Raw genomic sequence first — 15,391 nt, 5'->3', positions numbered from 1 at the left:
GAAAAAAGAATAGAAGAGAAAACAGATATTGTATTTCGGATGTGGAATTAAGTGAAGACGTCTATTGAAACTCTATCTTTTCTGTTAATATGACATACAGTATATCAAGGTAAAGACAAGTCCTTTGAATGAGACAGTGAATACCATATATATCGAATATCTCAATGAAACATCCTATATCTCAATCATAGATCCAAGATCTAAACGATAGATCCAATATCTAAATGATAGGTCCAATATCTGAATGAAAGATCCAATATCCAAAAAATAACTAAATCAGACACTTCTTTGCATATTTCATTTCTTGTCATATTTTTATCAGATTGTAAAATATTCTACAAGATGGCTCTAGTAATTTTTGTCAGAGCCATTCCCGGTTTCCACTTCCCTATATTCCACTTAATGTGTAAAGTACAACATTCCTTAATAAAAGTTCAATAAAATTAATCATATTTCTATTTTAAAATAAATTTGATGTGGAAATACAAGCAACATGAACAATATACACCAAAGCTTTTTTTGTTTTATTCAGAAAATGTGAAACACACTTCCTTGTAAAAAGGCAAAATTAAACTCATTGAAATGTATTGTAAGAAGTTTTTAAAGAAATTTCTATAGCATGCACTCCAAAATTACGATATGACAGGCATACACATATTTCTATATATATTTTCAACCTCAATATTTCTAATAGGGTTTTGATCAGCTAATATATAAATATATAATGTTACAAACACATACTTATTTTACATTTTCATCAAGCTATCAGTCTGGATAATCTGATATCCTTTAAATATATATAAATTAAAAATGCCTACATATGAAGAAACCTTACCAAAAATAGATGTAACAGAAAAGCAAAACAAAAGGTAACCATCGTACCTTACGAAAATACCATATATTTAACATCCTCTCTCTCCTAATTATTAGGTTACATTTGTGCTAACTGGTACTTAGAACGCAAGATAGAAAATAATAAGAGCTTTCAGACAAAGTATTAAGAAATAGCCCTGGGAGTAGATCGAAGGCTTGTGGCCTGCAGAGTTCGCCAGTAATTCACGAGGAACACATGTTTCTGAATCGTCCGCTGTCAAAAGAAAATCGTTATTTAGAATAACACTTTCCCAGACGTTTATTTTTTCTTATACAATTTCTTATACATATTTCGTTTGTACCATACATAACAGAATAATACAATATCCCTCAGGAAAATGTTAACAAGTTAATTCAAAATATTCTCTGATAAATACTTGATGACATTGATAATTTTTTCTCCAAAATTTATCTTTTAAAAGCTTCAATGTTACACGTTAGTCTTAAGTTCATTGATGCTTTCCAGAGTTGCATAATCAATGTAGAACATAGTGATATTTAAATTAAAAATGCATGGACACAGTTTCAGGTAAAATTTTAAAATTCATTTTACCATTCTCACACATATTCAACTAGAATTTTTCTAATGATCATCAAAAATTTGAACGTCAGTTGTCGAGATACAAGACAGATTTATAGCTCAAAATCTTTGTTATGTAAACAATGTCCGTGTCATGTTTTTGTTTACCTAGGTTAATATACCAATATATGTTCGTTCAAAGTAGATAATTTCAACATGTTCAATAAAAAAGTTGATTTTAAATACAATACGCCAGTTTCTATTGATTTGCTGAATTTCATTTTATTATAAATTTGATATTTTCTATATGTGAACAAAAACAAGGCACATGCCTTGTATACATTATAAAGAACTTTAAGTTTTGTATCCCGTTTGTTGATCAACAAATAATGATCAAATTTTTGCTAATCATTAGATGATGCCTTAAGTAGGAATTGTAAACATTAAAATTGGTTTAAAAATACAGTTTAAACACTATTCAAAATCAAAAGTCCATAAAACAATACAAAACAGGAGCAGAGGAAACACGGACCTCCAAAACATGAAGGAGTGAGCATCCCCTGCTGACAGGTCACACCCGCTACTTGTCGTGATCGGGAAATAACGGAAAAACCCGTCGTCAATTCAGTGTATAAATAATGGACTAACAACTAGTTTAAAAAACATCAGTCAGCATTTGACTGAATGATAAATTCTTAAAGTCTTACCGCCGTATCTTTGGGTTATTTTTTCACAGTCGTCGTTGTATTTTCCAGACGTATAATATTTCTGGAAGGCGGGATTCCACCACAAAGGGAGGTCACTCTCCTTCTTAACCATCATTCCCACACCACTGACGTCACATTTATACCTCCCTGGGAGAACCTCCAAGTCGTCAAAACGAGTCCGCGGGGAAAACAGCGCATCTGCCTTAACACAAACCATGTTGTCTGATTACTGATATGAGTTATTTGTATGTAACAATTAAAAACCAATTGACATTTCAACACAATTTAGATGTTCATGTCAATCAGAAAGGTTTTTGGAGCAATGTTTTCAATTTATCCTTCCTTGTCTGCTGGCCCCATGGGGATCCGGGTTAGAATAGGTCCTCAGTACCCCCTTGCTTGTCGTAAAAGGCGATTAAATGGGGCTGTCCTTCGGATGAGACCGTATAAACCGAGGCCCCGTGTCACAGCAGGTGTGGCACGATAAAGATCCCTCCCTGCTCAATGGCCGTAAGTGCCGAGCATAGGCCTAAATTTGCAGCCGTTCACCGGCAATGGTGACGTCTCTATATCAGTGAAATATTCTGGAAAGGGACGTTAAACAGTATACAATCAATCAATCAATCCTTGTCTGCTGTCTCAATGGGCTCCTTTTGAGATTGAGGTTCTGAGATGATACTCTATATACTCAGACATTAGATTTTCCCAAAACTTGGCATGCACTAAAGTCAATGCATGTTACTTAAAAAAGGAGTGACTTTCACACAATGAAAGATCAATAGGCTCCCTTTAATCAATGTCTCTGGATTAATAATTAATCAATCCACCTCATAAATGAAACCGCATTAAGAATTTTAATTTTCATCTTTGTTATATTCCCAAAATCAACAATGGTTGTTTTGCTAATTTCATTTTAAGGGACCAGGCAAAATTTATCACAATGATGGGACCAGTACAAAACAAAATTCTCATTTTTAAAAAGTATGTGTCCCATGGCACATTATTTGAAAAAAAATATCCGTCCCATGCCTTAAGACTAAAAAAAAAGTTACTGTCCCCTAGTAACATCTTAGTGTTAGTGAAATAATTGGAACAAAACAAAGAGTCTTTCAGATTACAGATATATCGATATTTTTTGTTTGTTTGTTTATTTTTATACTTTGTAATAGTATTTTATTAATTTGAAGATTTATCTTGCTATTTGAATTGTTCATTTGACTTTGGAAGATACGACCATTTTCGGGAAAAAAGAATACATATATTGAATTTTTCTCTTGGGTTAGGCTGTTTAAAATAAATTCTATGTTTAACGTCATCCGCACGCGTAGGTTAAGGAGAAATCCGTCTTTTCACCTTTTATTCAAAATGCGATCAATATCTGAAAATGAGTTTTTATACTATTAGCTTCTTAAAACACACATATTGTCTTATTTATTTATGTGCCAACTTATGTTTCTATTTTCCAAAATTTCGTATATCCGTTCCGGTTTGGTTCTACATTTAGCGACCCGTATTGACAGAAAAATGGGCTTTAATACTGCAGATGGTGTCTTATTGAAAGAAGACTAATGAATTAAACATGGGATCATAAATGTAAGTAGAAAATACATGATGTTATGAAAGAAGTTAATGCCAAACTCCAGTTTGTTGATTCTTTTGTCAGTCTTCGAATCACAGACTCTCAGTTCGTAATTATGTTGCATGAAATTTTCATCTAATTTTGGAGAGTATCCAAACTTTACAAAGTGTGTCAACAACCAAGATTTTATAATATACATTGAGATGCATCATTTAAATTTTAAAAATAACTTCATCTTAAAATATTTCTGTAAAATTTGAAAGGAACAGTAAGATAAATTTCTTCATAAATGTAGTATTCATATACAAATAGCTACATTTTTTGGGAAGGATAATACTAGTCATTTCCATTTGAGCAGAGAGAAGCTTACAGAAGATGGGGCCTTTCAAATGAAGGAGAGTAAGGAAAGTGATTGGGCTATTTTAAGAAGTGAAGAATCAATTGTCGTGTGTTTGGAATTCAAGGTAAGATAATCTAACAGCTACATGTACATGTAAGGTCCAAATATTAGTATCTGCACTTTCAAAACTAAGTGCTTGTAATCTAGTACTATAAGTAAAAGTACAGCATAATTAAATTTCAAGATATTTCAATATAAGAATGTACTGTATTAAATATTGTCATCATAAATTTTAATTGTAGATATTGTACAACTATTCCCACAAGAAGAAGCATTTCCCTACAGCCTAGTACAGGGTACCATATGGCAATATAAATCCAAAGGACAAATGAGGCCGAGTAAAAAGCCACTCTCCTGCAAATTTAGTCTAAATTGTTTGCTTACAAAAGGACTCACTCCATTTACATACTAAGGGAAAAATTCTGCTTGAGAAATTAGACTTAGCTGTCATATCCAATACTCTTATTACTCAATTATAGTGTTTGTAATGTACTGAATAGGTTAATTTGAATAAATTCACAATTGTTTAGAAATTTTGTTTGTTTATTTTTTTTCCTCCCTCCTTCGTAGGTTTTGAATTTGGATGTGACGTTAAACATAGAATTAACTTTGAACAGTCTTCAGTAGTGTAACTCATTGAAAAAATGCTTGTGTCCCATGGGTATACTTAATGCTAAAAATGTTTTGCCCCATGGTTTTCTGAAATAAAAAAAATCATTGTTCCATGCCTGTTTGTACCGGTCCCATCATTGTGATAAATTTTGCCTTGGTCCCTAAAGCACTTGCTTTTAGATCTTCATCCAAACAAACATAAGTACCCACTCATCCAAGGTTTATGATTTATCAAAATTATCCTGGATCATTTGAAAATTCGAATTCATATTTTGTCTTTAACTGCAAAGCGAAAGCTGCAATTTTGTTAATTTTCATCGCTCCTACGTCTTAGATTAAATGTATGCATATTTGTAAAATAATTGTTTTATTTACCAATGCAGACGATATCCTCCTGTCTCATTGATTTAATCCGTTTGTATTTTTCAAAATGCTTTTTCGAAATAAAATCACAAATAAAATGTGAATGAAAAATGTTTGACTTTGATACTTGAACTTACAGTATAGTTTTTCAACAGTTCTTTGGCTTCTGGTATTCCGGAAGCAACCACAACCTGTTTAGGTTTCCCGAGCCCGATCCTAATAGCACACTGTTCATTTGTAAAAGCTCCATTCAGATGCACTAAAGAAAGAATCAGTGTAAATATTGTATAAAAGTATATAATTTCAAGCACATTCTGTTTTGTCTTCATAAGGGAGAGACATATGATTTAGTTGCGTCTTTCGATTTTTCCTTATTAAGGCAAATGATTGATACCGTAAATCTGGAAATTTTTACGTCGATTCTATTTTGCGAATTCGGGTCAAAATGCTGTTGATTAATTTTTACGTTTCAAAATTTTGCGAATGACCACTGCTTTGTTTATATTTTCTTTTTGGTAATTTATTTTTAAGAAAAATATTTTTGCGAATGCAATGAACTCGCAAATTTGCTAAAAATTTATCTACAGCAAAAATTTCCAGATTTACGGTAATCAGTGCAATATAAAGATAAAAGCAGAACGCAGTCATTTTACTTAAAATTTGATTGAAACAATTACAAACTCGGTCTCAAAATACTTGAGACTTTTTGATGTCAAAAAGCTTCATGAAATTACAAAGATTAGCAAAGACAATTAGAATCAGAAGCCTAGAAGAAGAGAGCATGCCAATACTTAGGCGTTAGTTTTCCTGTATTTAAAAAGGGGAAGAAAGAAGAAAAGGAGGCAAAAGTATTTGATAATAAAAATGATTTTTTTTCCTAACTGCTTTCACAGTCATTAAGGTTCATTTGATAACCAAAAAGCCTCCGATTTCCTTCATGGTCTGCTAAAACCCATTGAAGAAGGATATGGAGATAACGAACAGTATTCAATCTCAAATTCCATGGAACAATACAAAATAGGTGTAGAGTAAACACGGATCTTCGAAACATCAGAAGTGGGATCAGGTGCCACGGAGAAGCGGGCATCTCCTGCTGATAGGTAAATCCTGCCGTGTGCTCCTTGTCATAATCGGGAAATAACGGAAAAATTCGGCGTGTGCAAAAAATGGACTAACAATTAATATGAAAAACGTCAGTCAGCATTTGTCTCAATGATAAATTGTATTTGCTGACAAGGTCATTGTATCGATCATAGAACTTACGAAATGATGACTTTAAACGAGAGTGCTGATATTCTTGTTTCATCAACTTGCTTGTCAAAAATTTACCTCGTTTTAGAAATTGTTCATAGGTTAGAGCATGCTCTTGCGAATCGAATAAATTGAGATACATATACTCCGTATGCAGTTGATAAAGGTATATTACTGCTAGGGATGGGGTAATGGTAATGTGTAATGGTAATTGACTGTAATTAATTACAAATTTCGATGTAATTGAAAGCAATGTGTAATTGGCCAAATTTTCTATCATTTCTAACATTGGTCTATCAAAAAAATCTTGATTCAGTACAATAGAATAGGCCTGGACATTTCATAGGAGGGATAAGGTGCCTAGGAGGGGTTAACACCCCCTGTCCTATAACACATTCAAGAAAAGCGTCCTACTGACCTATTACTGCGCTCTGTAAATTCCGTGGATGGAAATTTCTGGGGTTCCCCTTAAGAACGGAAAATGTGGAGGTGGTCGTCCGTATAGGATCAGTGAACTGTAACGCATTGACACGCTCCACTGAACTTACATATCCAGTACATGCATCAAACCACCGTTCCATTAAACCTGGCAAATGTAGTAAGACGTTTGAAAAGAAATATGTTTGACTGTTCTTAGGATTGTGATGTCGACAGATTTTTTTTTTAATATCTTGAATGTCTGATTGAAGAAAAATCAATCTGTTTAAATATTTTTTTGCCAGTACGAGTTCTGTGTGATTAATTTTGTTTCATTTTAAGCAACACTTTTTAAAAGATTTCTTTTCAAAGAGGAAAAAAAATAGTATGAATTAATTTTTTTCTGTGTTGACGTACATATAGTTCTAAGGGTAGTCGTAGAGGTTTTTGTATTACTTACTTCCAAATTTAATTCTTTAACTTCTTACCCTCGCCTGGAAAAAATCGACCCTCTATTGTTTCTACACATGCGCCGATAGGGGCTAAGGTCATAGCACATTTCTGATTGGCAATGTCACATACTGAAAAAAGAATTTAGTAGAAATTTTTATTACAAAAAAAAAAATTATGTGTCAAGGTACGCAGGAAGAGGTGCAAGATTTGAAGAGATACAAGTTTTGTGACGGATAACTTCATGTCAATAAATTTCAATCGGTACCCTTCACCAATAAAAAAAATTATGTGAATGAGAAACGTTTTTGTAAAATTAATCTCCAAAAATATGGTTATCAAATGTTGATGCTTAAGGTCTCTCATTTAATCAATCCTGGATTCTTCCCAAAAATAAACAAAGATTAAATACTCCCTTATATGTGTAAATTGTAATTATAATGCATGGATCACATTAGACTCTTAGTAGAATTCTTGGGATTGTTTTATGCCAAGGCAAATTACTTGTTCAAATAATATTTTTTATATTTATATAGCCTAAATATAAACAGATTTTGTCAGGATAAACATGAACTTTTTTTAAATTGTGTATGATATGAAAACCATTGACTTGCCTGCTTGCACTAGGTCAAGATCCGCGCCTTTTAATATCCCATCGCTGTCACTTTTTATAAAGGAAATAAAAATGAAATGAATTATAAGCCGTTATATATATTTAGAAATTTAATGTCAGGATTGCTGCATTTGATTTATTATGTAATTAGACAGATGTGCAATCTCTTTCATTAAAAGAGCCTAAGTAAGTTGAATGGTCTCTCTTAGGCAACCAACAGCAAAATAATTTAAGAGTGCAAAATAAAAAATGCAACATTTATTTGCAGGCTTGGCTACATATTCCAGCATATTTAAAAAAAAAACCCATTATAAATATATCAAAACAATCAAATTATTTTGAACGCCATATTGGTGATACAAAAAAAAATGATTACTTCTTATTTGTCTTAGAATATATACAAGTCTATGTTTACTTACATAAAATTCCACGGTCTTTTATTTCCACTTACTGCAAATACCCAAGTTTTCGCCTGCAACATTCATTAAGGTTTGCTGTTTATTGTTATTCTTTTACGATTTCATATACATATCATATACTTTTTAATACCAATGACATGTAAATGTAAGTATTGTAAAAAATATATTTATTGAGTGTAACTGTTTTTATGTCCAAAGTGTTCTGCCTGAAAAATATCATTTTCGCAACAATTTTTAAATCATTACTGATGGTAAATATTTCATCTTTTACAGGGCAACAAGCTATTAAACTGTATCCTCTAGAAATATTGGAAATGGGATTATATGCTTAAGTGGGATAAACAGGCCATGTTATGATTAGGCCTTCCACTTGAGTTCTACATGAAAAAAAAATACTTTTTTCATCTAGTAATGGGAAATTATATATATGATTTGAGAAACTCACAATCACATTAAAGATCTAAAATGACAGAATCAACGTTGTAGAATGAAACACATGGAAATAACGAACAATATTCAAGATCCAAAGTCCAAAAAACAAAATAAAATAGGAGCAGAGTAAACATGGACCTCCAAAATATCAGATGTGGGATCAGGTACCATGGAATAGTGAGTATTTCCTGTTTATTGTTATGCTATGTAAAAATGCCGACTTAAAATGAAATTTACTTACTTAGTTATACCAGCGTGTGCTCCTTGTCATGATTGGGAAATTACGGAAAAATCTGTTGTCAATTAAGTGTATAAATTATGGACTAAAAATTAGTATGTTAAACGTCAGTTACCATTTGACTCGATGATAAATTGCATTTGCTGACAAGGACATTGTATCAACCATAAAACTTACAAAATTCGAATTTAAAGGAGACTGCTGAAAGTCTTGTTTCATCAACTTGTTTGTCAATACTTTACCTCGTTCTAAATATTGATCAGGCAGACAGAAAAATATATTAAACATATAAAGGCAACTAACTTGCAATTAGCATGATACCTGACAGCTTACCACCAGCGATATGTGTTACATTCTAATAAGACCTTTATAAGGACAGTAGAGTCTAGAAAATGTCAGATCATACTCTCGGAAAAATGATATTTTAATTAATTTTACGTAAAATATGTGGAGATAACAAACAGTATTCAAGATCAAACGTCGATAAAACAATATAAAACAGGAGCAGAGCAAACACGGAACTCTAAAAACATCAGGGGTGGGGTCAGGTGCCAAGGAGGAGTGAGCATCCCCCTCCGACCTGTCACACTCGCCGTGTGCTCCTTGTCATGATCGGGAAATAACGGAACAATTCTTCGTTAATTTAGTGTATAAATAATGGACTAACAATTAGTATGAAAAACGTCAGTCAGCATTTGACTCATCGATAAATTGTATTTGCTGACAAATTTATTATACAGACTATAGAACTTACGAAATGATGACTTCAAAGGAGACTGCTATTATTCTTGTTTCATCAGAGAGACAGAAAAAAAACCGTGTTTAAAGACGTACAACACACTGGGGGAGATAACTCTTGCGATTTCAATTGAACGTTTGACGTGACGTCAAATTTAACGTCAAAAATAAAGCGTCAGAACGACGAGTAAAACGATCCCGATGTATATCAATCATGAAAGAAAATTGGGATATGGGGTTTGGCTGTGATTGTCCGTACCATATTCAATCAATAAGTATTTTTTTAATTAACCCGATTAAACTCCGTAAAAAGCAAGGCATAAAATATCATCCCTTAATGTTTATATCATTTCATTTCATAAACTATAAATTGTATTTTTTATCAAAGCGCAGCATTTTATTTTATTCTGAAAATTTATTTTAATTCTCATTATGTACAATTGGCAATATAACATTCCGATTAATGATCTTCATTACAATTTGTGCATACACGATATAAATGTATTGTTTTTCTTCTTTAATTAAAGCTATATATGCCGTATTAGTGTTTTATTTTAAAAGTAATAAATATATGTGGTGTCTCATCAAGTTATATAAGTTATATACTCTCTGCAAATAAGACAATTCCACTCCATCACCTTTAAAAGTAATGAAATATTATTTGGTAAAAATTATTTTCTCTCCGTGTCGGATAAAAAACCGCCTCTTATTGAAATATTCATGATCACGTTGTCTCGCATGTTTACAGCAAACAATGGTCCAATCTCGTGAATGAACCGAAAAGCATGACGGTCTACTACGTTTTTACTACAAACACGTGAGTTAGGGATAGTCAATATTGAGAGCACCTCAGAGTTGGTTGCTTTTTGTACCGAGGAATAATCACGTGCAAATGTCTTTTCAATGGACATTTTCGGTTGGGTGAACTTCTACAGATGTCAGCAACTATGGATAAAGAAGTGTGGAAACCATGTTGTGCCAAAATGAAATAACTAATACAAACAAATGATATAATTTGATCAATCAAAATGGTTATTAGATACAAGATTCGATTCTGCATTTCTTAATGCTTCAAAACAACAAAAAGTATTCCACAGAATATCATGTATACATCTGCACAATATACCGAATGCCAAAACCAGAATACTACTAAATAATATAATTATATTCTTTACATATGAACCACAGTATTTCTGACCCCTTGAAAATAATTTTAAAAATCTTGCAGGTAGGTTATCACATTGGCTCGGGCTAATTCGAAAGTGAAATTTGGAGTTTGGCAGTAAATTGTAGTGAATGAATAAAATTTAGTTGTGAAAGATATTGGAACCTATTTTACTTGTCAGATTTCTTCGAGCTAGTTGATTTTTATTCTAACTGTTCTATCTTCCCCCCACCCACTTTAAAAAGAACCGATGCTACCTACCTGAATTAATTTTTCTTAATGGTGTTCATCGAAATGCTTGGTTGTGCCCTCAAACTGGAATAGTTTTTAGAGGCCTGGAATTCCTTGACCAATTTTATTTTATTAACCCAACTATATTTCTTAGAAGGCAAGATCTATGGTATGTAAGTTTCATCTACATATGTTATGTGGTTCATATTAAAAAACCAAAAGGGATAATTGACGATATCCCATATTCAGGGTGTAAACATAGCAGTTTAAATTACTTTCCATACATAGTACTTGACATAAAATATTTTTTGCGCATAATGCGCTCCACACTGAAGATCCGTAAATGTTCACCCAACCGAAAATGTCCACTAGCAGTACTGCACCGTCTGCACGGGGAAACTCTAAATAAACGGACCTGTACAATGGATTTGGGAAAACTTTAATTTTCATCATTGATAATCATTTGTATGCAAATATGAGCATGGGATTAGTAGATAATAATGTACATAATGCATCAAGTCTTTCTGAGAGCGATTTAAAAAAACTAGCCTTTTTGAAAAACCCATGTAGTATTTTATGTAGTAACCCATAAATGCATTAAATGCAACTCATTGAGCTGATTGGTCTATTTGTGTCCCTCACTGAACAGAAGTCACAAAAAATAATTTCCTCGACCTGATGATTCTCGCGATGCTTTTCCCGCGCACATGCGCAGATCCAGGCTAAACGTCAGTCCTTTATAAATATGCATTAGAACATCGTGCTCTTTTCCTGACCAGTACTTTGTTAATACCGAATAAAATTTCGTCGAATTTGCAAGAATGCTTCATTTTTGGTAGCTTATCATACTCCAGAAATTTTTGTTCGGTTTCACCTGTGCAAAAATACTGTTTAACTCGGCATACATATCTTTAAATAAAACAACAATAAATAAACAAAAAACTTTTTTACAATGTAAAATCGATGTTGTTCTCAGACCCTTACTGATCAAAGAGGAACAACTCTGAAAATGTAGGAGATGTTTATTTTCCACCCTTTATTCACGGTTTTCCACAGAATCAGATACATTTATACAGCAAGACCTGATAAATCCGAGATTTGAATACTATAGACCTCATATACACAATGTATGAAAAGAATTGTTCACTTGTACTGAAATTATCTGCATTAATGAATATCCTATTGCAGCAAATCGTAACTTTGACTTTCTGTCAACAATGTCGACGTCGGTTCGCATTTCCTCGAATCAAAACAAAACGTAGCCCATAAGATTTTTTAAAAAAATATCAATGTACGATTTGATATAAATTGAAATAGATGAAGAGTTTAATGTTTGATATTTTGAAGTTAATGTGGACGAATACGGAATTTTCATTTTAACTTTGGAAGCGACGACATTGAAAGAAATGCCACTGGCACTGTACGTTCAATATCATGAGGGTGCATGTTCATCTATATAATGTAAATGTCGATGTATCCCCACGGCCACATACTATCTCGTTTGAAATAATGACATGAAAGAAACTACAATTATTCCATTTATATCTCAGGAGAGTTGAACATACACCATTTTTTAATGAATAAAATTAAAGAAATAAAATTAAAAATCAATATATTCAAGTTCAACAAAACTTGAATTCGTATCCAGGTTTCATGTGATATGGAATGCATAACGCATACGTATATGGACTAAACACTAAAATCTTTCAGTATTTTTTTCCTGATACATATAAAGAGTAGTCAATATTTATTCTGCATTCATGAATTTAAAAACTAATGCATACCTCCGGGATTCTTGACGAAATACCAGTATATTTGCACCGTAAATATCGTTTCGTCAAACGATAATTCATGGTCTGCGACGCAAAAAAGGAAGGGGTGGGGGTGATAGGGGTATTCAAAAATTGCCTTAAAATCAACATTTAAATACGCTTTACATATTATAACTTTTAAATTTGTAAGTTTATATATTTTTGAAGCAAAACCAATATTCCTATTTAATTATTTTTACTGTGTATTTGTAGATTCATATAACAAAGTGATCGACCCCGTCTGAAAGACGCGCGGGAACGTGATTTATTGAGAAAGGGGGAGGGGGTAATTTTCCGCTATTAAATCAAAACTGGTCGTTCAAAAATTATAAAAAAAAATTATGAAGATTACTTTTACTACCAGCTACCTAAAGAAAGTTTTTTACCAAAATTAAACGACAGATTTTTTCACAAAAAAATTTTGAATTTGAAAAATACGCAATTTTCATAATTTTTCAGTTTAAGGTCTTTTAAAATTGTTTTGATGATATGCATATCAAGAAGATGACTTTGTTTTTGTGTTAAATGGTTTAAGGAATAAGCCAATGAAATTTGACATTTATATCTAACCTGGTTTTTTTTTAAATCAAGGTTTAAGTAGTTCATTGATTAAAAATTTTCTCTCCTTGTAAACAACTAAAGGGGGGTAACTTTCGGAAGTTCCTGTCCAACAACCACTCGAACGATTTTGTCCAAAATATGCATACATGCAGTAGATATAGTCATGTACTATATATACAAAAAGAATGAAAATTAAACGACAGGAATTTTTGGGGGTAGGTGTGTTGTACATCCTTAAAGTAAACATAAAGGCAATTCCCTTGCAATAAGTATGAAACCCCACAACTTTCGTCCCAGCGATATGTGTTACATACTACATGTAATAAGACCTTTATATAACGACAGTAGAGTCTTGAAAATACCAGATAGTACTCTAGGAAAAATGATATAATATTTAATTTTCCGTAGAATGATATCATACGTTAACAAATAATGAACGCTTAATTTCATATGTTATCAAGATTTTCTCTTTTTAAAAATGTTTTTAATCATCGTCAGAGAAACTCGAATGTCAACGTTGCGACTTTCTGCCCCCCCCCCTTTTTTTTTTTTACAGAAGTAGATGGACGGTGTTGCCTATTTTTCTTCGACCTTTCATTTTTGCTATGCAATTGTAATCATACATAAATTTGACTACTTGGTACATTACTGTCAAAGGTAAAAAATGAAAGCATTTAAACATATTTAACCTAGGGATTGAAAATGTCAAATTAAAATACAGTTATATAAATGACATTATTTAAAATGCATATGATGCTAATGCAAACTTTTTACTTTTAGTCTAAATTTCATTTATTTTTCAAAATTTTTGTAAATATTACACATTCTAATAATTTCTATTGAACAGAAATAACTTTTGTTTATCTATTTTGCTGGACAAAATTAAAAAAAAAATTATTAATGACATTTAAAGATAACAAAGAATTATAGTTTTAAGGTAGAAACAAAATTTAAAGTTTAAACAAAATAAAACAGGAGGGTCTAAACATATCAAAAGTGGGATCAGATGCCAAAAAAAGTAAGCATCCCCTGCATACAAATCTTACCCACCGTATGCTCCTGGGTAAACGGAAAAAGTCACCAGAAATCTTAAAGTGTAAAACTCGCCTAGCTATTACAATTTAAAGAGTCAGTCAGCATTTGATCTATTGATAACATTTGCTGACAAGGTCTTTGTACATGTATTGCTCTTGATGACTTCAAACGTGACTGTCGATATTGTACATTCATCAAAGTTTTGATAAATAGTTTGTCCCTTTTCAAACACAGTTTGTTATTTTAAAAACAATACATACCTGAATACTGAGATTCAGTGAGGCCAGAACAGCGAATCCACAAAGTAAACAGATGCCCATCTTAAGACAAATATCAAAAGAAAGAATTTTGCAAAGATTCAGCTTCATCCACAAAATAGCATTGTAGAAATTATTCACCTTTTAAAGTTTTTAAAAAACTATGTTTACATGCATTCCCCAATTAATGCCGCTATATGCATTCTTATGTTTTGTGTTTTTTCACATGATTGTCAAAATTCTGTCAGAATTCTCGAGATTTCCTACTTACCATCACTCGGTCTTGTTTACCTGGAGACCAACAGAAAATGTAAGACACATGTGTTGTATTTAAACACATGACCTTTTAAGTGGCCTTTTTAATAATTAAAGTTTCGTCACAAGCTACAGTTCACTGCATTTTAAACGATTGTTTAATCATTTTGAGGAATCCAAAAAGAAAAAAAAATGATAACATATATCTTAACATTTCATATACAAAATGCTATAAAATTCATTTATATTTCGAATGTAACTTTAAAAAAAACAGTAAGTTTAATTCAGGATTAAAATTAAATGCTAATTCCTTTTTTTATTCTGTAAAGTTTAAACTAATCATATTAATATATTTACATTACATGTGTTTTTGCATCTTAAGTGAATGGAAAAATATTGCATTCAAAACACCGTAACAAGGGAAAAGGTGTCAAAAAGGTTAAAGCATAGGTTTTAGTTCGACG

The 15,391-nt window shown here is 32.0% G+C and overlaps 1 protein-coding gene and 1 long non-coding RNA gene across 2 annotated transcripts; one reads left to right on the top strand and one right to left on the bottom strand.

Moving 5' to 3' along the window:
* Window positions 1-508: 508 nt before the first annotated feature.
* On the bottom strand, window positions 509-14,787 carry LOC134281564 (uncharacterized). Its single transcript, XM_062764001.1, has 8 exons — window positions 14,676-14,787; window positions 8,205-8,257; window positions 7,787-7,836; window positions 7,211-7,303; window positions 6,724-6,891; window positions 5,192-5,313; window positions 2,101-2,302; window positions 509-1,087 (listed from the first exon to the last, which is right to left on the bottom strand). Exons 1-8 carry the CDS (start codon window positions 14,781-14,783, stop codon window positions 954-956), a joined length of 930 nt encoding a protein of 309 aa, XP_062619985.1. The 5' UTR covers window positions 14,784-14,787; the 3' UTR covers window positions 509-953.
* On the top strand, window positions 3,672-4,656 carry LOC134281563 (uncharacterized). Its single transcript, XR_009995126.1, has 3 exons — window positions 3,672-3,693; window positions 4,038-4,143; window positions 4,322-4,656. It is a non-coding gene; the product is annotated as an uncharacterized LOC134281563 (long non-coding RNA).
* Window positions 14,788-15,391: the final 604 nt, after the last annotated feature.

Source organism: Saccostrea cucullata, unplaced genomic scaffold, assembly GCF_032062105.1.
Source record: "Saccostrea cucullata isolate Sc308-1 unplaced genomic scaffold, CSIRO_AGI_Scuc_v1 ctg5582, whole genome shotgun sequence".
Taxonomy (NCBI): domain Eukaryota; kingdom Metazoa; phylum Mollusca; class Bivalvia; order Ostreida; family Ostreidae; genus Saccostrea; species Saccostrea cuccullata.
Note: the sequence above shows the minus strand (reverse complement) of the source record. Positions and strands in the feature narration are given on the sequence as shown.

Bases quoted from the DNA above. Each gene is read 5' to 3' on its own strand.
- LOC134281564 (XM_062764001.1), bottom strand. From the start codon at position 14,783: ATGAAGCTGAATCTTTGCAAAATTCTTTCTTTTGATATTTGTCTTAAG. The intron at 6,892-7,210 runs GTAAGAAGTTAA...TACATTTGCCAG, and splicing joins TCGATTTTTTCCAGGCGAGG to GTTTAATGGAACGGTGGTTT. The intron at 1,088-2,100 runs GTAAGACTTTAA...TTCTTTTGACAG, and splicing joins AATAACCCAAAGATACGGCG to CGGACGATTCAGAAACATGT.